Source organism: Mytilus galloprovincialis, chromosome 3 (assembly GCF_965363235.1).
Source record: "Mytilus galloprovincialis chromosome 3, xbMytGall1.hap1.1, whole genome shotgun sequence".
Lineage (NCBI taxonomy): Eukaryota > Metazoa > Mollusca > Bivalvia > Mytilida > Mytilidae > Mytilus > Mytilus galloprovincialis.
In genome coordinates, this window is record NC_134840.1 from 86,442,565 (window position 1) to 86,466,224 (window position 23,660).

General features: G+C 32.1%; 2 protein-coding genes across 2 annotated transcripts in view; one reads left to right on the plus strand and one right to left on the minus strand.

The window, feature by feature from the left end:
• LOC143069255 (2-aminoethylphosphonate--pyruvate transaminase-like) overlaps window positions 1-6,599 on the minus strand; it is a 46,295-nt gene extending 39,696 nt beyond the window's left edge. The window contains exons 1-5 of the mRNA XM_076243792.1: window positions 6,313-6,599; window positions 5,440-5,577; window positions 4,315-4,415; window positions 1,149-1,389; window positions 429-593 (exon numbers count right to left, since the gene is read on the minus strand). Of these exons, the coding sequence (XP_076099907.1) occupies window positions 429-593; window positions 1,149-1,389; window positions 4,315-4,415; window positions 5,440-5,577; window positions 6,313-6,457 (790 nt within the window). The 5' untranslated portion in view covers window positions 6,458-6,599. The remainder of the gene's footprint in view (window positions 1-428; window positions 594-1,148; window positions 1,390-4,314; window positions 4,416-5,439; window positions 5,578-6,312) is intronic.
• Window positions 6,600-6,636: 37 nt separating this feature from the next.
• LOC143069256 (proteasome subunit alpha type-3-like) lies at window positions 6,637-22,558 on the plus strand. Its single transcript, XM_076243793.1, has 10 exons — window positions 6,637-6,771; window positions 14,419-14,501; window positions 15,374-15,497; window positions 15,910-16,011; window positions 16,662-16,808; window positions 18,117-18,182; window positions 19,226-19,272; window positions 20,223-20,290; window positions 20,698-20,762; window positions 22,389-22,558. Exons 1-10 carry the CDS (start codon window positions 6,751-6,753, stop codon window positions 22,431-22,433), a joined length of 768 nt encoding a protein of 255 aa, XP_076099908.1. The 5' UTR covers window positions 6,637-6,750; the 3' UTR covers window positions 22,434-22,558.
• Window positions 22,559-23,660: the final 1,102 nt, after the last annotated feature.

Here is a 23,660-nt window from a genome sequence, read left to right on the forward strand (position 1 = left end):
CGTGTCTTGAAAATTCTCATTCACGAGTGAAATTAATATTCATGCATGCACATGGTTTACTTTTTAAAACATGAAGTCTAACAAAAAAGTCAAACAGAGCAACAGTTTTAAATCTGTGTGACAAGCAAATAACTGCTGAACTGATATGTTCTGATAGTATTGCAACTTATATTACATATCAATGAGCTATCACAAGAAGTTCCTATAAAAACTAACTTAATCAGAAAACTTAATAATTGTTGACGTCTCTGGAAAAGCAATCCCTAGTCTCCCTTTCCATGACTTTTAGCTCTCAGACTCATAAATCTTAAATTAAAAATTTACAAATGGATTTCTGATTTAAAATCATGAAATAATTTCACCAAAATGATGCTTTCTAATTTTGGGGTTAGTGAATTTATAGTGCAAAGCAAGGTTCATAAAATTACCATTGCAATTCATTAATACTGATTTCTTAGCAATAGCATAAGAAAATCCTGGAATTCCTTGGAGACATTTGTTGGCAGAACTAACTAGAAAATCAATGTTTCCATTTACCATGTCCAGTGGTACAGCACCAAAACTACTCATAGCATCAACAAAGAATATACAATCTGAAAAATATAAAACAAGAAGTTTACAATAATGAAATGTGATGTAAAATAACAAATAATGTACCTGTATAAAGCAAATTTTTGTCATATAATAGTAAAATAATTTAAATCACCTTCAAGAGCATGTAATAGCCACCAGGATGTCCTTAATAAATGGTTGCTGCTAAAGGAAGCAATAAGGGTTCAAGGTTGTCAATGGTAAAGTTGAGGTAATCTATTCAAAGGTCATCTTTTGACTATTATGGAATATATATCTGTGTTACAGATGACGATGTATATGCTCATATTCTTTCCTCTTTTATCAATTTCAATTATCTAAAATAACTTATCACTAAATTTGTCCTGTCAGCAAGAATATATAGAAATTTTCTGTGATTGTTGCAAAACATTTGATTTGGTTGACTATTATGGAATACCAGAGTCACAGAACAACAAAGATATGTTCCGTTGTTATAGTTTCAATCTCATTATCACTTCCTTGTTCCTTAAAAATAGCAGACCTATAAAAATGTTAAAAACTGGAAAAGGGCTCAAGAAACAAACATATAAAAATACCTGGAATTATTTGCTTGACAACCTTTCCTACATCTTCTACAGGATTTATAACACCTGAGCTTGTTTCACAGTGAACTATACTAGTCATTGTAAATGACTTGTCCTTAGATAAAATGTCTGCTATCCGACTAACGTCCACCTTAGAGTCTTCTGAAAAACTTTCTAATTGATAAGGTACACTCATTACATCACAAATCTTTGCCAACCTCTTTCCATAGGCTCCATTCTGCAGTATCAGCACCTATCAAAATGAAAAGTAATGACATACAATTGACGTCAAAATAAATAATTGAAAATCCAAAGATTATGGTATTACCTATCATTTTATTTTTCATTGATTTTTAACTATGAAAGAAATCCAATACATTGAAACATTTGTTCAATACTGGACCAAAATTGTGAAATTCAGGAAGGTACAGTAAGAATTAATGATTTGTCAATAATCTACCAAAAATTGAGACCCGTCATAAAACTTTTTCACAGTACTCTACAATTAAAAGATTGACTGGCCAATTTTGGTCACATAGGACTAGCATCAAATATATTCATAGTAGATATCTATAACACATCCTGAAATTCACCTGGAATTAACAAACAACAGTATATCTTAAATGATTAGAAATGGGTTACAAATGTTTATATCAATATCTGTTAATTGGGACAATATCCCCCAATGCGCATCCGATTGAGGAACACAAAAGTTGTTTGTAAACAAAAAATCTCTGTGTAGTGATATTGGACATGTTTCAATTTTGAACAAGTGACTGAGCTTAACCATTTGTGTTGATCTGGAAAGTATAGGACCTTAGAATAAATGTGTAAAAACTATGGAGTTATTATATGTATTCAAAGTATTAAATTTAAGAAATTATTGTGTGAAAAAAGGGACTTTTTACCATGAAGAGCCGCATCATGAAAGGATTTTCAGGGTATGCTAATTTACTGAAAAATGAATCACACTTCGTACCCCGAAAATTTAACCACATATGTGAAAATGTCTCAGCTTCGAAACAAGCTATCATACATATACAAGTTTACGATATGGCCTGAGCTAGAGAAGAAAACGTTACCATTACGGCCTATGGAGAAACAATTGCGCATATTGCCCAAATTGTCTATCAACTACAAATGTATTATACAAAATAATGCTCATCACTGAAAACAAAGGCAAATCTGTGAAGGCCCTTGATTTTTAGGTACGTTTTGAAAGCTTGTGACATTTTTACAATACTCTAAGAAGTATTTAAAAAAAATGTTTTTTTCTTTCAAATGAATGAACCAATTGCAGATAATTGTCATCCCTAACTTAACTAGTCAGAGATAGTTCAAATTTACAGTTCAAATATGTTACATCGTTCTTGCTTCATTTATAATTTTTGAACGTTCAATTGATTTAAATAAAAAGAAGATAAAAACAACTTTTGGGTAATCATTAAACTATTGTGATGTACCAGCTTTATTCAATATGAGGCAAAATAATTCCTTATTTGCTCTCAGCATTCATTAATCTTCAATGATCAATTTATCAAAGCTGTTTAACAACAGAATGCAACATTTCAATAATCAATAGTGAAACATATGTTTTGGGACCATATTTTATTAACTTAAAAATCTTTATCTGTTAAGTGTCAATTCATTATGCCCAATGAGCTAATAATGTATAAGGATTCAACTCATTTCAATTTAAAAATTAACAAATTTTAATTGAATGTAAAAGAATTGAATATTTTGATTTCTCTTTTTATATTTGTCGGTATGCAATGAATTTCATTTTACAAGCTGTACATTATAATATTCATTTTACTTGCTTTCTGGTTAAATAATTAAATAAATGCTTTTTATTAATTTATATCTCTATATTAATATTTGGGTTGAATTTTACATTCATGGAGACATTAAAATATGTGGCTTTAACACCAATAGCCAAGACCACACTAGGAGATAGAAAAGATCAACAAACATATGTAACCTAAACACCAAAAGCCAAGAATACCTGAGGACAGAAGAGACAGAAACAAACTTATGTGGCATGAACACTAAAAGCCAAGACCACACTAGGAGATAGAAAAGATATTTAAAAAACATATGTAACCTAAACACCAAAAGCTAAGACCACATGTGGAGATAGAAAAGAAAGAAAGAAACATATGTGGCAGTAACACCAAAAGCCAAGAACATCAGTGTTCTCCCCAGGGCCTTTCAGCATCATGGTAATGTAATGCTATAATCTTAAATTTGATGCTTTCTGTAGCAGTTTTCTTATACATTATGTTATGGGTGTGATCATGGTGATGCTGTAGAAACATATGGTATTTCAATTTCCCCTGTTTATTGGATGCTAAATGAAATATCTTAGAACACTGAACACATGAGGAGATAGAAGAGACTGAAAGAAACATATGTGGCATGTTGATGAACACCAAAAGCCAAGACCACACTTGGAGATAGAAAAGATCAACTAACATATGTAACCTAAACACCAAAAGCCAAGAATACCTGAGGACAGAAGAGACAGAAACAAACTTATGTGGCATGAACACTAAAAGCCGAGAACATATGAGGATACAAGAGAGACAGCAATAAATATATGTGGCATGAACACTAAAAGACAAGAACACATGAGGATATAGAAGAGACAGCAACAACCATATGTGGCATGAACACTAAAATCCAAGAACACATGAGGATATAGAAGAGACAGCAACAAATATATGTGGCATGAACACTAAAAGCCAAGAACACATGAGAAGATAGAAGAGACAGCAACAAATATATTTGGTATGAACACTAAAAGCCAAGAACACATGAGGAGATAGAAGAGACAGCAACAAACATCTGTGGCATAAAATTAAAAGCCAAGGAACACATGAAATAGAAAAGACAGAAACAACCACTGAAGAGATTTGTAAATATTGCACTAGGCAAGTTATAATGTGATGGCAGCTTTACCATTGAAGTTTTTTCCATTTTCACTAGCTCAATAATTAGGTTTAATAGGAAGAAGTGCAATAGTCAAGTCACATTTATAAAATCATTATTTTGCTAGACTGTTATGGCGAAAGTTTTGGCGATGTAAAATAAAAAAAAAAAAACATGATATTAATAGCTTAGATGATACAGAATTAATAAATAAATAACATAAAAATGTTTATAGCGTATTAACTACCTTGCCTCTCTGTCTGGGGACAGCTGTTTGGAATACAGCCTCCACAGCAAAGGTTCCACTTCCCTGTATTGGAACACATGTGAACTCATCTTTGGATACTTCTACAAGCAAAAAAACAAGCCAAGTAAAACTTGTGGCAAGTAAGTTGTCTTTTCCTTGGTATATTCCACAAAAAATATATACTGTTATTTTAAAACAATTATTTTCATTTCTTATACTGTAAAGTGCTTTATTTTTACAAATTTTTAACATATTTCTAGGTCAAACCTCTTTTACAAAGGTCTTATTTTCATGTTTTTCTTGTCCTGATTCTGATCAGCTGATTTAATTTACATGAAGGGATATTTTTCACAAGTTTTATCTCAACGGTCAATCTGATCTTAATATAGATCCAGTGTCCACACTTCACTTAGAAGGATTTAAGAACACTATGTTGTACTTTCTGCTCTGGTAAATATTACAACAGACAATGAAATTTCATGAGCCATCAAAATTTTGAAAGTGTGTAACATTATGACAAAACCTGAGAATCGAGAAAGGTCTTAAGGATGTACTTAGGTCAGGTTTTGGAATTTGTGTCAAATGTTCGGACTCATTGGTGTTTTTCCATACAATACAATGTAAAATATTTTGCCCCATACCACCAATTTATTTTTTCATATTAGACTTAATAGCTCATGAAAGGTCATTTACCAAAATTTTAGAAGATTCTTGATTTTCTTTCTTTTGTTTTGAGACCCAAATTATACCAATGCAAATATAAGGTAAAAGTCCGAGTCAGCTTTTTCCCGCCATATTTTAATTCTCAAATATCTCGAAAAGGAGGTCCATGACCTATCAATATTTTTAGCTTATCTTTATCCTTAATTGATGCTCTACCAGCTAATAATACCAATTTTCATTTCTTAATTTCTTAATTTTTACCTAACCTCACCTAAGAACATCCAAAATGATAGTAGAACAGAGTGTTTTCAGTTCCTTGTAGAAAAAGTGTGGACACAGGGTTAATATTTCAATAAGATTGCTTAAAAGTTGAATCAATTAAAACAGAGATAAAATAAATATTAATTGCTGTGTTTGGATATACACCTGAGGCGACCTATGATTACCCATATTTTAAAATACCTGCTATTTCTACTAGTTTTGATCTGAGAGTTTTAATTGCTTCTATAAATGCTACATCTCTTGAACCATATTCTGTAAATGCTGCTTGTCTGACTGTAGGAGAGGTCGATAATGGTCCTGGAGTAAATAACTTTTTTTCTGAAAAAAATATACATGTATCATATTTTTTGTGCATTTTCCCTTTAGAAGGTTTATGTTCAGCAAATCATTTGGTAGTTATGTTATGACTATAGGCATACATTTGAATCACATTAAAAGGTATTTTTGATCATCGTTAATAAGTGTTGGCCTTTATGATGCACAAAATCATGTCAGAATTTTAAGAAAATAAGTAATTTGAATCAATGTTATTATAAAAACAGTATTGTTGTCTTTAAATTGTGTTGACATATTCTTATTTAAACAAGTAAGGTTGATTATGTCTAGCATAAGAACAGTGGTGGATCCAGAACTTCTTGTAAGGGGGGTTCCGCTCCAGTCACGCTTCAGTGATTCCCTATATAATCAACCAAATATTTCCAACAAAAGGGGGGGGCAGAGGCCCCAGGCCCCCTGGATCTGCCTATGTAAGAAGATACCATTGCTTTTGATTTTCTTGTTATAGTGTATATATATTTTGTTCTCTGTATTTGGATGTTCTGATACCAACATTGATGTTATATAATAAAGGTGTCATTATGGTTACATTACAAAAAAGGGGGAAATACTGACCATAGCAACAAATTTCAAGAAACTGTCAAAGACTAAATGAATAAATTGCTGTTAAACATTTTCCTCACATATTATATTACTTAGAATACTTACATCACTTAGATAATTTAACAAAATATAAATGATAAGGAAATGTGATAAATAGTTCAGGTGTACACATACCTGGTGCATCTTTTGTGTAACACTTCTGATGATTTACATGAGACATCTTAAAAACAGAGAGGAAATTTGGTACCTGGTAACTTTTATGTTGAAACTTAGTAAAAGCAACATAACTTCTCAATGTATTGCAAGTGATTTTGTTCATCCTAATAGATCAGTTTCAGGGTGCTAATGTTAATGACACCAAGATTACAACCAGTTTCATTGACACATTGCATATATTGAATTTTATCTAGTCATATCTTGTTATGCAAGGGGTGATTACTCCACTCAACTTTTCTATTGAAGCACTTACCTACACAAATATTTGTCATGTCCCTCCCGAATCCGGGATTTAGTTTTTATTGCTTCTCGGTTCTTTTCATTGAAATTTAAAGAAAACTACCGAGGGACCACGTTAGATTGAAACTTCCTGTCGGTAAATGACAAAGCAACAACATGAGCTCTATTGGAACTGGTGTAAGTTAAAAACCGCACCATTTAGTGAATTGTCCACTGCGGTGTACATCTTCAAAATACAATTTATGATAATTTTTCAAGGTCTGCGTGTCATTTATCTACTTTGGTTTTAGGAATAAATGGAATGTTCACCCAATATTATTTGCGTACTCCAACCATGACTTTTGTACAAATGTACATGTATCTATTAGTTTTGAAAATTATATAAATGATGTCAGTTTAAAACACATTTCTGTGTGATCAGTTTGCAAAAATGAGAGTTCAAATTTCAAACACAAAATGTGTCTACAGAAAACCATGACAACGAGAATGTTCCGTTTTTATTGTATTAGCCTATAAAGGGTCGATTAATATGAGGCAGGCATTACCTGTAAATGGGGACGAAGTCTGTATAAATTATTTTTTTGTAACTTAAATATTTGTTAAAAAAAAAGAAACGGAAATACCGTAACGTTTCCGATTTTGGTTCTGTTGTTAGGGATTTTAGTTGTGACGTTATTTAAATTATGACGTCATATGCAATGTAAACAACGAAACGCTATCATCAGGTAACGTTTTTTTCATATCAAGGAATTATTAAAAATGAAATTGGTATTGCGCGTTCCTTCCTATTTTATACTAGACTGATAAATATATATTTTACTCAAAGTTTCATACAAACGAGACCGGAAAAAGGAAGTACATTGTACATTTCTGCGCATGTCCGGGATTTCAAAACATGACATAAAAAAAATTGAACGATTTTGAGTTCATTAGTACAATGAAAAATTCGGGAAATTTTCCCGAATTTTTTATTTTATTGAATTTTCTACTGTTATTGGGGACTTCGTCCCCATAATAAAACATCATTTCCTTATGTTCTTTGTTCATTAAAATATGATAAACCGGTCATCCATACATGTTTACTACACATGGGCATACTTACGGGACAGTCATAGTCCTATAACATATGACCTCAGGGGCATTATTTACTGTTCTGATATTTTTTTTTTACTATCAATGTGCCACCCTAGGTCATATCGCGATAGGCAAAATTCGCGTAGCAAAAAAAAATTCTCAAATCAACATGTGTACCTTGTTTTTAAATGTGTCCAATCATACTTAGAAGTGAAATATCATATCATATTGCTTTAAATCCAATGAAAATGTGCCATAATATAACAAATCAACATTCATCAACATTCATCAACCTTTCAAAACGGCTAATACAAAAACGGATTCCTTCGTGAAACGAAACGAACTTTTATTCTTCTGTGTGTAAACCTCCTTTGAACAGGAGCACATGATGGTAAACCCTTACTATAAGAATAACGTACAGATATAACAGAAATTATTATGTTATATGATAAATTTACATGAAGATTTTTCTTTGTACAGCTGAACTATCTCAGTCATTTTCTTTTAAGTCAGGAATGATTTTATATTTAGTTTACAGTTTGATAACATTGCATGGGTTCAATTGAATAATTTTATAATTATCGTTTATGCTTGGTTTTTAAATAAAAATGGAAGTGAAACACCGATGATAGTATCATTATTTGATATACAGTCTATTTTGAACCGAACAACTCCTTGGGCAAGCAAAGCAATCTTCACTCACCCATTAGTCGGATTGACAGTATTGACATTTATTATACAGTTCAGTTTTAACCGGTCAAGTCTATGTACAACTCCATGGGCGGGCGAAGCAATCTTCATTCACCAATTAGTCGGAATTACAGTATGCAGTTCAGTTTTAACCAGGCAAGTCTCTATGTACAACTCCATGGGCGAGCAAAGCAATCTTCATTCACCCATTAGTTGTAAATGCCACAAGAAACTTTTAACTTTAATAGTTTGTCATCTACACGTTCTTGGTTAAGGAAAGTCTGTACATTGCAAAGGCATCTCTTTTGGCATGGACACTTTTCAATGCACACAGAACAAGATCTACAGGAAGAACAATCACAATGTTCGAAGTCCAATCCACTGCATATATTACTTTCCGACAGACTTGCACCCCCACTGTTTTCTGGTCTGAAAGAAGTGACAATACTTGCGAGCGGACACACATATTATCTTTGTTCTGTACGATTTTCGCAATATATCTAGCGATATTTTTCAAAGACACAGTGAACATGTCGTAAATGGTGAGACTTAGCTCTTGTCGGCCATCTCTCGCACAACGGCCTGCTCTTGCCACTAAGAGATCTAGAGTACAGATTTAGGGCATCCAATATGTACAACCAAGTCTTACTCTACTTTCCGTATGTTTAGTCCCATACCCAAAATAACTATAGCAATCACATATCGGGTCTTTGAATTCTTTTTAAATTCTATCTTTTGAGTTTTGGTGTGTACTTTTGTGGAACATGTCTATGAATATATTATTGGGGTTATATATGCCTTTACTCCAAGACAAGCAAACACAATATATTTAATTTGATTTTTTTCATTTTTTTTTTGGCATTAAGTTTTAATTGTGTGAAATACTTGCAACCGGACTTTAACATGTTTAAGCACAAACAACTATTTTTTGTTATCTTTATTTGAATAATTGTAGACATCAAAAATGTCTAATTAAATACATGCTACTTCATGTATGATATGCATGAAATATTTCAGACTTTACTAAATTAATTGAGCAAATCTATTCGCGAGAAAACTTGTCTATGATATATGGTCATCAGCGGGAAATTACATGTGGCATTCTTTTTACACAAAATGCCTCAACACACAGTGCGTAAGCAATTAGACAGGTTTGGTGGCTATAAGTAGGAACACCAAATTTGTAGAAGAACTTGTAGGTCATGTTGCAAGTTGTGAGTCGGAAAGGCCGTCAGTAATGGTTTGGCTTGGAAAGGAGGGACGAAATATAAAGGGACAGTCAAACTCATAAATCGAAAATAAACTGACAACACCATGGCTAAAAACAAAAAAGACAAACAAACAAACAATAGTACACACGACACATCATAAAAAACTAAAAAATAAGCAACACGAACACAACCAAAACCTATAGGGGTGAACTCAGGTGCTCCGGAAGGGTAAGCAGATCCTGCTCCACATGTGGCACCCGTCGTGTTGCTTATGTGACAACAAATCCGGTAAAAATTCTAATTCGGTAGACAGCGTTCGTAAAATTTATGAAAGGATGATTTCAACTCCACCATTTGGAACTCTTGGTTTATTAGCTTCCTTGTGAGCAGCAACCCTATATCAAGAAAATAATGATAGGAAATGCAAGCACGGGAATATCGTATTAATTGGGAGATATATACCCCATATGCAGGTGCTGCTGGAATGTTGCTACTTAGAAATAGAAAGTTCACAATTGGAAAGCAGAAATCATTTCTTTTGGTTTAAAGTTTTGTTTTCAACCGACCCTCATTGTCAATTTCTACATGTAAGTCAAGATATGAGGCCGACTTAACTGTATCTGTTGTATCCTTTATCTCTAGTTCGATGGGATAGATGCGTTAAACATAGTCACCAAATTTTGAATTATTTAGTAAAAGAACATCATCTATATAGCGGAAAGTAGAGTTAAAGGACATTGCTAACTTCTTATCTTTCTTCCTAAGAAGTTCCTGTATGAAGTCAGCCTCATAATAATAAAGAAACAAGTCGGCAAGAAGAGGGGCACAATTTGTACACATTGGAATGCCAACAGTCTGTTGATAAATACGTCCTCCGAACGTAACAAATATGTTGTCAATCAAGAAATCAAGCATCTTGATAATGTCAGTATCAGAGAATTTTTTGTTTGAATCAGGGTGGTCCTTTACAAAGTAGGATTTATCCCTCCCTAAGACAAAATAATTGTATCTACGTTGGCCATTCTTTTTTTTATGAAACAAAGCAATACCAACTCTTTTCAGGAGCCTGTAATTCAGTGGTTGTCGTTTGTTTAGGTGTTACATATTTTTTTTTCGTTCATTTTTTTACATAAATAAGGCCGTTAGTTTTCTCGTTTGAAATGTTTTACATTGTCTTATCGGGGCCTTTTATAGCTGACTATGCGGTATGGGTTTTGTTCATTGTTGAAGGCCGTACGGAGACCTATAGTTGTTAATGTCTGTGTCATTTTGGTCTTTTGTGGATAGTTGTCTCATTGGCAATCATACCACATCTTCTTTTTTTATATCTTTCAATTTGGAACTTGCGAGTTCATTAAAAAGGTGAGCTCACCGATATATTTCGATCAACTCGTCTGAACTAAAGATGGCGTAAATTAATAGTATCTATAAAGGCAAAAATATTAGAGGTTATTTTTTTATCGTGTCCAGTCTTTTCAGACACTGGAATGAATACCAAGGACATGCTATTCCATGAACGTTTGCAGACGAGGACATCTAGCTTCAGGAAATTATTGAAATTTTCAGGGGCGGGTCCACGCAAGGGCGTAATGGCCGTACGCCCCCCCCCCTTTTCCAAAAAAAAAGCAAACCCTATCGTTGATTGCTTTATTCAATAATTAAACACATACTCTGAGTTCTTTTTATACTAATTCCCTATCCGATGGGGACTTGGACACCCTTTTTATACAACAAAATCGGTAAGTAAATCAATTCATGAAATGGTTGTTTAGTGTGACACTTCCCCAATGGCCATTTTATATTTTACTTGTTCCTGGTGGATACTCACTATATATATGATACCGAGACGGGTATGTTCCGACAGACAGGGTTGCATTTTCAGCTCATTTGTATAAAATTGGGTTATGTTTTCTGGTACAGATTTGAAGGGGTCAAATATCTAGAACGGGGTATTATAAATACAATGTTACACTATTGTTTCAGATAAGGGTGAATGTTTGATACAATTAAAATGTTTAAACTCCCTGCAATTGTTTGCACCTGTCCTAAGTCAGGAATCTGATGTTCAGTAGTTGTAGTTTGTTGATGTGGTTCATAAGTGTTTCTCGTTTTTATATAGATTAAACCGCATTGGTTTTCCCGTTTGAGTGGATTTACACTAGTAATGTTTGGGCCATTTATATCTTGCTGATCGGTGTGAGCCAAGACTCCGTGTTGAAGACAGTGACTGTACTTTGACCTATAATGGTTTACTTTTATAAATTGTGACTTGGATAGAGAGTTGTCTCATTGGCACTCGTACCCTTTTTTATATCTACTAAATGCAAAACAATGTTCAGAAATGCACATTTTATATCATATATTTGGGAACTATTCAAGAGACAGACAAATGAAAATATTAGTTGAAATTACTAAGGTATACATAATAATTATATAGACGTAAGTAAAACATTTTTATTTTTATTTTTCGACGTTTCCCTTTATCAAGGTTCTGAAACAAAATTCTGGAAGAGGGAGGGGGGGGGGGGTAGGGGTTAATGTTTTTCTTTAAAACATAATGGTTCTCTTGGGAAAAATGTGGGAGTTTTTGCTATTGAGATATAAAAAAAAACCTATTCACAATGCATGATTGATCATGTGGTGTGAAAAATTAACTCCCTTCTTTCAAGGATAGATTACCGTTTCATAAAAACGCTAATAAGAATTTCCTTTTTGTCTTTTTGAAACAAACTGTATTCTATTCTGTATCTTAAAGCTAGATACTACGTTTAAAAAACTTTGAAACCAATCTTCGTTAATTAAACGATGCCATAAGTTCGTTTTTTTTTCATTTGGATTTTATATTTCGAAAATTATTTAAATCTCGGCGCCATATTTAAACTGGTGTTATTGAGCTCCGACTCGAGAATAAAATTTTCTTAAAGTGATGGATTAACTATTTCTTTAGCACAAGTAAGTATTTTTTTTAATAGTTTTCGTGCTAAAGTTATTTAAAATGATATTTGGCCCGTTAAATATTTGACATAGAAAGAAGATTGAAGCAATTTTGTTCCGACCTGAAATCATGTCGGAAAGTGCTAAAGGAATTTAACGTATCTCGATATGACTTCGCATTCAAAAAAAATAAAAAATGAAAATATCAGTATAAAAACTTTAAAAATTGAATAAGAATGCGAAGTCATATGTTATAGGACTAGGGACAGTCACAACCACACTTCCGTGAAAAACACAGGTGACCAATTAGTCTATAGTCGCCGTCAGCTGAAATTCGTAGTGGTTATCGGTAAAAATGATCTAAACTATCAATCGCATTCACTCGAGATATAGTTTTTCACATTCCATTCATAAATCGCAAAAAGAAAATAAAAAGAAAAAATAAGATAAAATATGTAACATTGAGGTTTCAGTGAATACATATAAATCAAATTTGATGCAATTTTCATTTATTAAAGAAGAAATGCACACGATTAAAGCCTTGGGTGGACAGAGTTACCAGACTGCATCGTAATTTGCTCTATATTAAATAAGATAATATAGGCTTTTATTTTATTGTGTTAAAATAGTGACATTACAAAAACTTTTAACACATTTCCTTTAGTGCTTTGTGTCAAATTGTGAATTATTTTAAACTAGGACATACTGATAATGTTAGTATAATATAGTGACTTTATAGTCCCTGTTTGCTGAAATGAATAAGAATATTGAATTGATGATCAAAAGTCAAGTTCATTCATCTATGACTTGTAAAAGAAATAAAGAAGATACCATAAGGCTATCAAACTAGTGACAATGACATTGCCACACACAAAAATGAATAACACAAAAACTGGAACATCAATAACAGCAATAATGATTTTCAAACATATAATAATAATTCTGAAATAGCTTTAAAAAGGAGTAAGTTCGGTAAGGGCCATATTTGACCGCGATTTTAAAGTTCAATGTTACAAGACAAAAAATGTTTTAAGTTGACTTAAAGACATGTGATAAAGTTAAATAAAACTACTTTTAACAAAGTTAATTCTAACACTTCGATTTTTATACTCCAAAATGGTCAAGATAAGAGATTTTGGTGAAATTTGACAAAATCAGCCGGATTTTAGCCACATTTAGAACCAGGAAAAATAGAGAGGAGGCGTCGACAAAGTACATATTAAAAAAAAGACATGTGAAATGTTGTCACAAACATTATTTTAAAAGATCTTTGTTGTTGACGTAAATGCTCTATGTTTCCTGTCCTATAATCTATGGAAATTTACCAATTTTCATTGATTTTTTGGTGGAAAATCAACATCAATACAACTTGACGTCATGATAAAACACAGGAACGTAATTTTTCAACAAAATGGCTTATTTCTATGTAGTCACTGTATTAGCTATAATTTATTATGATATTCTGATATTGGTCAATAAATCAGAATTTGAAATTTACGCTAAAAAATTGGTCCATTTTAGGACCTTACCTTTGTAAATAGCAATCAATTTAACTCAAAACAATGGGTTTCACAAATTAGCAACAAGAAGAATAATTAAAGCAATAAAAAAGCTAATTAAGCGACAAGAAAATAAATATAGCGCCAAGATATCTAAATTATGATTTAAATAAATAGATATAGAAACATGCACTGAAATTTGCTTGGTCTTGTTTTAAATATGTATTCAAGAATTATCATGATATTGAGCAAAGAAAATAAACCTATCAGTGATTTTAGGCACCAACCAAATCTTGCAGTTAAATATGCTAATGAATGCATATGAATTTTAAAAGTAAAAACAAAAATATAAACAACAGTCAACTATTTACTAGATGCCTAAGTTTTAATTAAATATATATATAAATATATTTCAGTATGACTTGTCAGCTTCTCAGTTTTCACCTGATGGAAGAGTGTTTCAAGTGGAATATGCATTAAAGGCTGTTGAAAACAGTGGGTAAGTGTATTTATGTTATACCAAACATAATCAAGGTTTGAAAAGATTATTGGTTCATTGGCAAATTTCATGAGAGAATTTGATGGAACAGCACCATTCATAAAAGAGGGACGAAAGATACCAAAGGGACAGTCAAACTCATAAATCTAAAACAAACTGACAATGCCATGGCTAAAAATGAAAAAGACAAACAGAAAAACAATAGTACACATGACACAACATAGAAAACTAAAGAATAAACAACACGAACCCCACCAAAAACTAGGGGTGATCTCAGGTGCTCCGGAAGGGTAAGCAGATCCTGCTCCACATGTGGCACCCGTCGTGTTGCTTATGTGATTACAAATCCGGTAAATAGTCTAATTTGGTAGGTCACATTCATGAAAGGGAAGGGGATTGTAGTTACGACATAAGGAACATATCCGATATCATTTGTGAAACGGTTATTCCATAACGGTCAACCAACTCATGATGGCGTCCGTAAAATTTACGAAGGGATGATTTCAACTTCACCATTTGGAACTCTTGATTTAATAGCTTCCTTGTGAGCAGTAACCCTCTATCAAGAAAATCATGATAGGAAATGCAAGCACGGGAATATCGTAAAATAAATGGCTAATTGATTTGCAAACTGCAAGTGCAAACTCTCCGTTTCAAATTGTGAAAAACTGGAAATCAGAACCAGAATCCGACAAAGCATCATTTATACACATGAACTAAAAGCTAATTTCTTCAAGATTAATTGTGTGAAATAATGGGCAAATCAACTTTTGTTTTTGTTGTTGATGATGTTTTAGAGATTTTAAGTATTGTACACTACAAATATTCACTTAGGAAATTTCAATCCACATGTGTTTTCCCCTTCATTTCAGCACTGCTATAGGAATACAGGGAAAAGATGGTGTAGTATTTGGTGTAGAGAAGTTAGTAACATCTAAACTATATGAAGCTGGAGCTAACAAAAGGATCTTCAATATAGACAGACATATAGGAATGGTAAATTTTTCTTGAGGTCCAAAGAGTTTATCACTTATTTGTTAAAAATATTTGTATGATATGACAATTGATACATGTACATTGCAAGTGAAGAAAAGTTTGAAGATACTAAAGGGCCAATCAAAATTATATATACAAAAGGAGAAAGAAAGATCATACAGGCCAGCAACTTTCCACAAAATTATTAAACAAAGCACTAACAAATAAACACCACAACTGCTGTAAAAGTCAAGAGGAACTGGGGTTATTCTGAAAAGTGCTCTTAAGTAAGAGGTTTATTGGGGAAATATAAAACAAATATTTTAAGCTTGTTTTGTTAAGGTTTCTTATTTATCTTAAATCTTGACATTTTCCACTTACCAAATATATTATATTTATTTGTTTCCAATACTTTTATTATGTTTATCTTCAGGCTGTAGCTGGTTTATTAGCTGATGCCAGATCTATTGTAGAAACTTCAAGAGATGAAGCATCCAACTACAGATCAAATTATGGTTCACCTATACCTTTAAGAGTAAGTAATAAAAAAAAAAGTGTGTACTAATTGCAGTCATTTATACCTTTAAAAGTTGGCAAAGAAAAAGTAGCATTAAAGATCTGCTGCCTAACTCCTTTTCTATAATAGTAATTTCAATCCATTAAAGTCATCAACTGTGCCACAATTAAAATTTTATAATTGATAATTTGTAAATATTATTTAATCATTGGTTCATCTTTCTCTAAACATATAACCTAGGGGAAGAAAAGAAATACATCTATATTTAATTATGATTTTGCATACACCTTTTTGAAAGTACACCAAAAAGGAACTAAAACTGTAGGAGATGTAGGTTATACAATAGTAATTTCAATCCATTAAAGTCATCAACTGTGCCACAATTAAAATTTTATAATTGATAATTTGTACAAGAGACAAGTAGCAGATCCCAAATTTTGCTTCCTGTAGGCCAGGCAGTTTAACATTTTGCAATATCACAGTTTGTTACCTTTCCTGACTTTGGCATAAATAATACTTCATCTTACGTTCCTCTTTACTTTGTAATAATTTAATGGCAGACATTAGGGATTATTTTTTTAGAAAAGAACTTACAGTCAAAAATTTAAAATTACTTATTTCTTATGTTATGAGATATTTCACTCTAGTTCATGATTATTTTTTTTCAGCATTTAGTAGACAGAGTTGCCATGTATGTTCATGCTCACACATTATACAGTTCAGTGCGACCATTTGGTGTTAGTGCTATCCTTGGTTCATATGATCAACAAGATGGTCCTCAGATGTACCTTATAGATCCATCTGGTGTTTCATGGGTAATATTATTTATTAATTATAATAAGAATACGACTAAAAACAACAAAACATAAAAAAAAATTGAATGTAAAAATTCTCCAAACATTTCATTTTACAGATATATTGTTCTTCTAAGAATTCCTCAAATTTAAATACTTTGTACATGATCTGATGGTGTTTATGATCTAAGTTGAAATTCAAGTTAAACGTATGCATTTGAGAATTAATCAGAGGGCCGTTTGAAATATTCCAGACTGAGAAAAATACTTGAAAGTTTGACTATTAAACAACACACAAAAGTTAAGACAGCAGAAATGTGTAGTGATATTCAACTTTACATTTCACATTTCACTTTTCTATTCTTATTCATGAAAGGAGTAGGTTCAGTAAGACCCCTTTTTGGCCCCAAAATATAGCAGTTTTACAAAATTGTTGAAATGTAAACCTTTAGTTATTTATTGGACAGTAGAATGCTTCTGCTACATAAATATGGGCTGTTTTTGACAATACGATGCACATATATCCGGTACTAGCACCATTAAGTCATGCTAAATTACTGAAATCCTCATAATTCTAGCATTTTAGTTAAATTTTAGACGGTTTTCGTTATAAAACGAAAGTGGCCGCATTCGTGTTCATCCTTAATATTGAAATGTAAGTTGTATTTTATGATAATACATAACATATATAAAGGTTGAGGATGAACACGGATGCGGCCAATTTCATTTTTACCAAAAACCATCTGAAAAGTAACATTTTTCGGCATATTAGGTAGATTTTTCATATTTGAGCTTGAATCGGATCGTTTTTAATGACTAAATCTGTTAAATCTTTCACATAAACTAATTAATTCAAATAAAATAGACACTTAAGTGTTTAAAAAGTGGTCAAAATCTTTCGTCAGATGAACCTGAAATTTGAGGCCAAAATCGGTCCTTACCGGACCTACTCCTTTCTTGGGCTTAAAGATTAAACTTTTGTCTGTGTTGATAGAGCTATTTTTGTATACATTTGAATTTGATTAGTTTCATTTCTCAAAACAAAACAAAAAAACACATTTATCTCTCAATTTTACATTTTCCTTACAACAAGATTTTGCTATGATAATTTGGCCACTATGACCTACATTTTACACTTATAGACTTAAATTACAGTTTTGTGTTCAGCTTTCAAACATGGAAAAATCACTTATGATGCATCAATGTCATCAATGATATTTCCACAAAACAGATACCTTTGATTGTATGACACAATTTGATTATTAGCTCTCTTAAACTATCTTTTTATACACTTGAAAAACATGATTTATAATTTTTATAATTACTTAGGGATATTATGGTTGTGCAACAGGCAAGGCAAGACAAGCAGCTAAGACAGAAATAGAAAAATTAAAGGTATGATTTCTGAATTTCTTATGTCTAGACAGTTTTAAGAAAACCAACATGATTGTATAAAACTTTAGCCAATTCTTATTTGTTTGATGCATATATTTCTTTGACACATTTCATTTGCAATGTAAGAAATATGGCATGTATGATAATTTTGTGAAGGGTAAAAATGAGAGTGCTGACTGGATGACTTAAGGTCTTCCTCATTCAAGGATTTCACTCTTTATTTTTATAAAAAAAAAAATAATTAAAAAAAAGCAACATAAAAAAGTATTTATAAATATGAAAGTTTGAAATAAACTCACCATAGATACCAGGACTAAATTTTGTATATACGCCACAAAAGACTCATCAGTGACGCTCAAATCACAAAAAGTTAAAAAAGTCAAATAAAGTACGAAGTTGAAGAGCATTGAGGAACAAAATTCCTAAAAGTTTTGTCAAATTCAGCTAAGGTAATCTATGCCTGAGGTAGAAAAGCCTTAGTATTTCAAAAATTCAATATTTTGTTAACAGTTAATTTATAAATGTAACCATATCAATGATAATTCATGTCAGCACTTTCATGTCAGCACAAAAGTGCTGACTACTGGGCTGGTGATACCCTCGGGGAAATAAATCTCCACCATCAGTGGCATCGACCCAGTGGTTGTAAATAAAGAAATAAAGAAATATAGAGACAATAAGGTCTGCTATAAGAAATTATGTCTTCATGTTGGCAAAAAAAATAACACACCCAAGAATTTATACCTTCTTATAAAGTTTTGATATTTGATCAGTGTGCAGTTTAAATGGCAAAAGACAGTGAACAATTATATTAATAGATGTAATTTTACTAAGTAAAAATGATTGAATACATTTGGCATTTCCATGTTTGCAAAGAGCATATAAAAGATGCATGTAAAAAGCCATGTATGATAATGAATGTATACACATGACAAAATAAGTCGTATAACATTAGGAAATCAGCAGTTTTTCAAGGGAATGTACATACAGTATTTCCATTTTTCAAATTTTTCAATTATACATTGTATTTATAATATTTTTAGATGAAAGACATGCCCATAGTTGATTTGGTGAAGGAAGTAGCAAAAATGTAAGTACAATGAAGCTTGGATATTATTAAGTAAATTCATACCCTGCCTCACAGGCACCTATAAATAGCGAGACTCTATCCATCAACAATTATTCAATATATGGCACATGATTGCCATGAACAGGCTCTTGTAATAGTAGATCCTTGGTAGGTTCAAATTATTCCTACATTCGAATTCCATGTTTTAGTGAAGATAAAGAAATATCACACAATTAATTTATTTTTAGATAATGAGCAAGATTTTAACATGCTAGTTCACCAGTTTGCAGAATTTAAACCTAACATGACAGAGCTTTTACACTAGTCTAGTTTTTAAAAATCTTCCATGATTGAAACCAAGAATTGTTTAAAAGAAAGTGGTCATTATTAACGGGAATTTTCTTTAGATTGACACAATATTTCTACGCCTAATAGTATCCTCATGGATGGTTTTCTAACAGCCATATTATTTGCTTTTGATTACAGCCGATTGCAATGAGTGTGTAGGCAAAGGTTATATCTTTGGTTAGCTTGCTTGCTAGTTAAACCGTGATGTCATTATTAGGTGAGGTAAACTACCCTACTTTAAGAGTAGACTAGTCCGACAGGTAACCAATCTATCTGTTGGTAGGACTAAACTACTTTGAAAGGAGGTTACTATACCTTACCTTATAATGACTTCACGGTTCAGCTAGCAAGCAAGCAAACCAAAGATATTACCTTTGCCTACACACTCAATGCAATAGGCTGTAAATGCCTTTAATATCCCATTATTTAATATGCGCAATAACAGTGTATGATGTTCTTGTGACTCAGCTCCTTAATAAACATTTCTATCCATTTTCATAAAAATATGGATAAAATAATAAAATCATTTATATACTCTTTGGAGTCTTTCCTACTCTATGATTTAGTTGAATTAGAATCATTGCCTGTTTATTTATTAATTTTCTTTATTCTTTTTTCTCTAGAATATATATTGTTCATGATGAAGTTAAAGATAAAAACTTTGAGCTAGAATTGAGTTGGGTTGGAGAAAGTAAGTATTTGTATAGCTGTGTTATCTTTTAAGTATCTTTATATGTGTAACCGCATCTGAAAAGCTGCAGCATTCATACAGTGTTAGATTATTTGATAGATTTATTGAAAATCATTCACAGCATTACACAAATAGAATTTTATAGAAAAGTTATTTTAATTTACATTGAAAGCTGGTCTGCAATGATCAATTTAGAAAACTGAAAATGCCTCTAAAGGGAGATAATTTGTCAATTATTTAGATAAGATTTATATAAAGTTATATATTAAAAAGTTTCTCAAAGATGTGGCTTTTTTGTGATAAAATTTACATCCTTCTTTAGGTTTAAAAAATTACTACCAGTCAATTGTTTTTAACATTCAGAAGTTTCATAATTAACGATAGTCATAATATTTAACTTTTTTCAGTGACCGGCGGTAAACATGAATTTGTTCCAAAAAATGTTTATGCAGAAGCAGAAAAATTCGCTAAAGTGAGTATATTATGTCCATACTTTTTCTATTCTTAGTCAAAATTGAGAAAAAAAGATATTTGAATATGCAAAAATAATATTGGGATTTTTTTTTTTTCATTTAGAAAAAAACCCAAAAAATTAGCAAAATATGTTGGAACAATGTACAGCCGAGTTTTAGCCTAGTTGTAACAAATTCAGATCAATTCTATTATTAAAGATTGATTTTAATCATTTTAGAAATGTAATTATGCTTTCAGGAAATGTGATATTTTATTAAGTACACATGCCAAATTTTTCACAAAAACATGCTTATCGAAGTTGCGTAGGGTATAATGTTTTTGACCCGTCCGTCCGTCAGTCAGTCCGTCCGTCCGTCAGTCCTGTTTCTTGACATCGCAACTCCTCTCAAACCACACAACAGAATTTCACGAAACCTTTTCAGATGAAAAGGACATACTATGTAGTTGTGCATATCGACAGGAAATTGCGATTAAATTTTTTTTTTAGAGTTACCCCACTTTGAACTTATTTGCTTAATGTACTTTTGCAACAGTTTGTCATCGCAACTCCTCTGAAACTACACAACAGAATTTCACGAAACCTTTTTAGATAATAAGGACATACTATGTAGATGTGCATATCGACAGGAAATTACGATTCAATTTTTTTTCTAGGAGTTACCCCCCTTTGAACTTATTTACTTTATTGTACTACTGCAACAGTTTGTCATCGCAACTCCTCTGAAACTACTCAACAGAATTTCACGAAACCTTTTTAGATAATAAGGACATACTATGTAGATGTGCATATCGACAGGAAATTACGATTCAATTTTTTTTCTAGGAGTTACCCCACTTTGAACTTATTTACTTTATTGTACTACTGCAACAGTTTGTCATCGCAACTCCTCTGAAACTACACAACAGAATTTCATGAAACCTTTTAGGATAATAAGGACATACTATGTAGATGTGCATATCGACAGGAAATTACGATTCAATTTTTTTTCTAGGAGTTACCCCCCTTTGAACTTATTTACTTTATTGTACTACTGCAACAGTTTGTCATCTCAACTCCTCTGAAACCACACAACAGAATTTCATGAACATTTGTAGATAATAAGGACATACTATGAAGATGTGCATATCGACAGGAAAATTACGATTCAATTTTTTTTCTAGGAGTTACGCCCCTTTGAACTTATTTGCTTCAATGTACTTCTGCAACAGTTTGTCATCTCAACTCCTCTGAAACCACACAACAGAATTTCATGAAATTTTGTAGATAATAAGGACATACTATGTTGATGTGCATATTGACAGGAAATTATTATTCAATATTTTTTCTTATACAATTTTTTTTCTCTTACACTTATTTAATTTCTCCAATGACAATGTGGGGACGTGGGGTATATGAGCGTGCTCACTAAGGTTCTTTAATTTTCAAATGTTACCAAATTTTCATTGATACCATGTACTTTCGATGCATTTAGATTGCAACAAATATTCAAATGATCAATTAAATGAAGGCATTTAATAAAGCAATTTATTACCAAAAGAAATAACTACCTCAACTTGACTTGTTATTTTTCAGGAGATCCTTTTATCTGTGCTGGTTATTAAATAAATATTTCTGTTTTTTCAGGAGGCTCTAGAAGAATCCGACGATTCAGATGAAGAAGATCTGTGATATTTATGACTTTATTATATCATTATTAACTCTTAAAATAGTGCTCTTGACATCATCTACATCATAAACAGTTACCAATTTGTACTCATGTTGTTAGAATTGTGTCCATTAAATTTGAAGTAATATATTTGAGTTCTTCCTTAATGGTGATACCTTACAAGCTTGCATAGAGGAATGTTTGACTCACCTGCAAGATTGGTGAGCATTTACTTGGCATCTATTGTCTTGTGTCTGTCATCCATAAACTTATTACAAGAAGACCCAATTCTGTGTTCCCAATTCAATGGTGATTGTGTGGCAAGCATTTGGGCATAGATGGGAAGAAAAGTATGGGAAACTAAACTTTCATCTTTTTGAAAAAATACCATTTAGGTCCTCATTGAAGTCCAAAGGGTTCAAAATTTAAAGTTTGTTTGATATCACAAAAAAAATGAATTCTTGGGGTTCTTTAATTTGATATGCTGAATGTAACCATGTATTTAGATCTTGGCTATTGGACCATAAAGGGTAAATTTCCAAATCATTTTTTTAGCTCACCTGGCCCCAAGGGCCAAGTGAGCTTTTCCCATCACTTTGCGTCCGTCGTCGTCCCTCGTTGTTAACTTTTACAAAAATCTTCTCCTCTGAAACTACTGGGCCAAATTTAACCAAACTTGGCCACAATCATCATTGGGGTATCTAGTTTAAAAAATGTGTGGCATGACCCCGCCAACCAACCAAGATGGCCGCCATGGCTAAAAATAGAACATAGGGGTAGAATGCAGTTTTTGGCTTATAACTCAAAAACCAAAGCATTTAGAGCAAATCTGACATGGGGTGAAATTGTTTATCTGCCCTCAAATTTTCAGATGAATCTGACAACCCGTTGTTGGGTTGCTGCCCCTGAACTGGTAATTTTAGGGAATTTTTGCTGTTTTTGATTATTATCTTGAATATTATTATAGATAGAGATAAACTGTAAACAGCAATAATGTTCAGCAAATTAAGATTTACAAATAAGTCAACATGACCAAAATGGTCAGTTGACCCCTTTAGGAGTTATTGACCTTTATAGTCAATTTTTAACCATTTTTCGTAAATCTTAGTGATCTTTTACAACAATCTTCTCCTCTGAAACTCCTGGGCCAAATTTAACCAAACTTGGCCACAATCCTTATTGGGGTATTGAGTTTAAAAATTGTGTGGCGTGATCCGTCCAACCAACCAAGATGGCCGCCATGGCTGAAA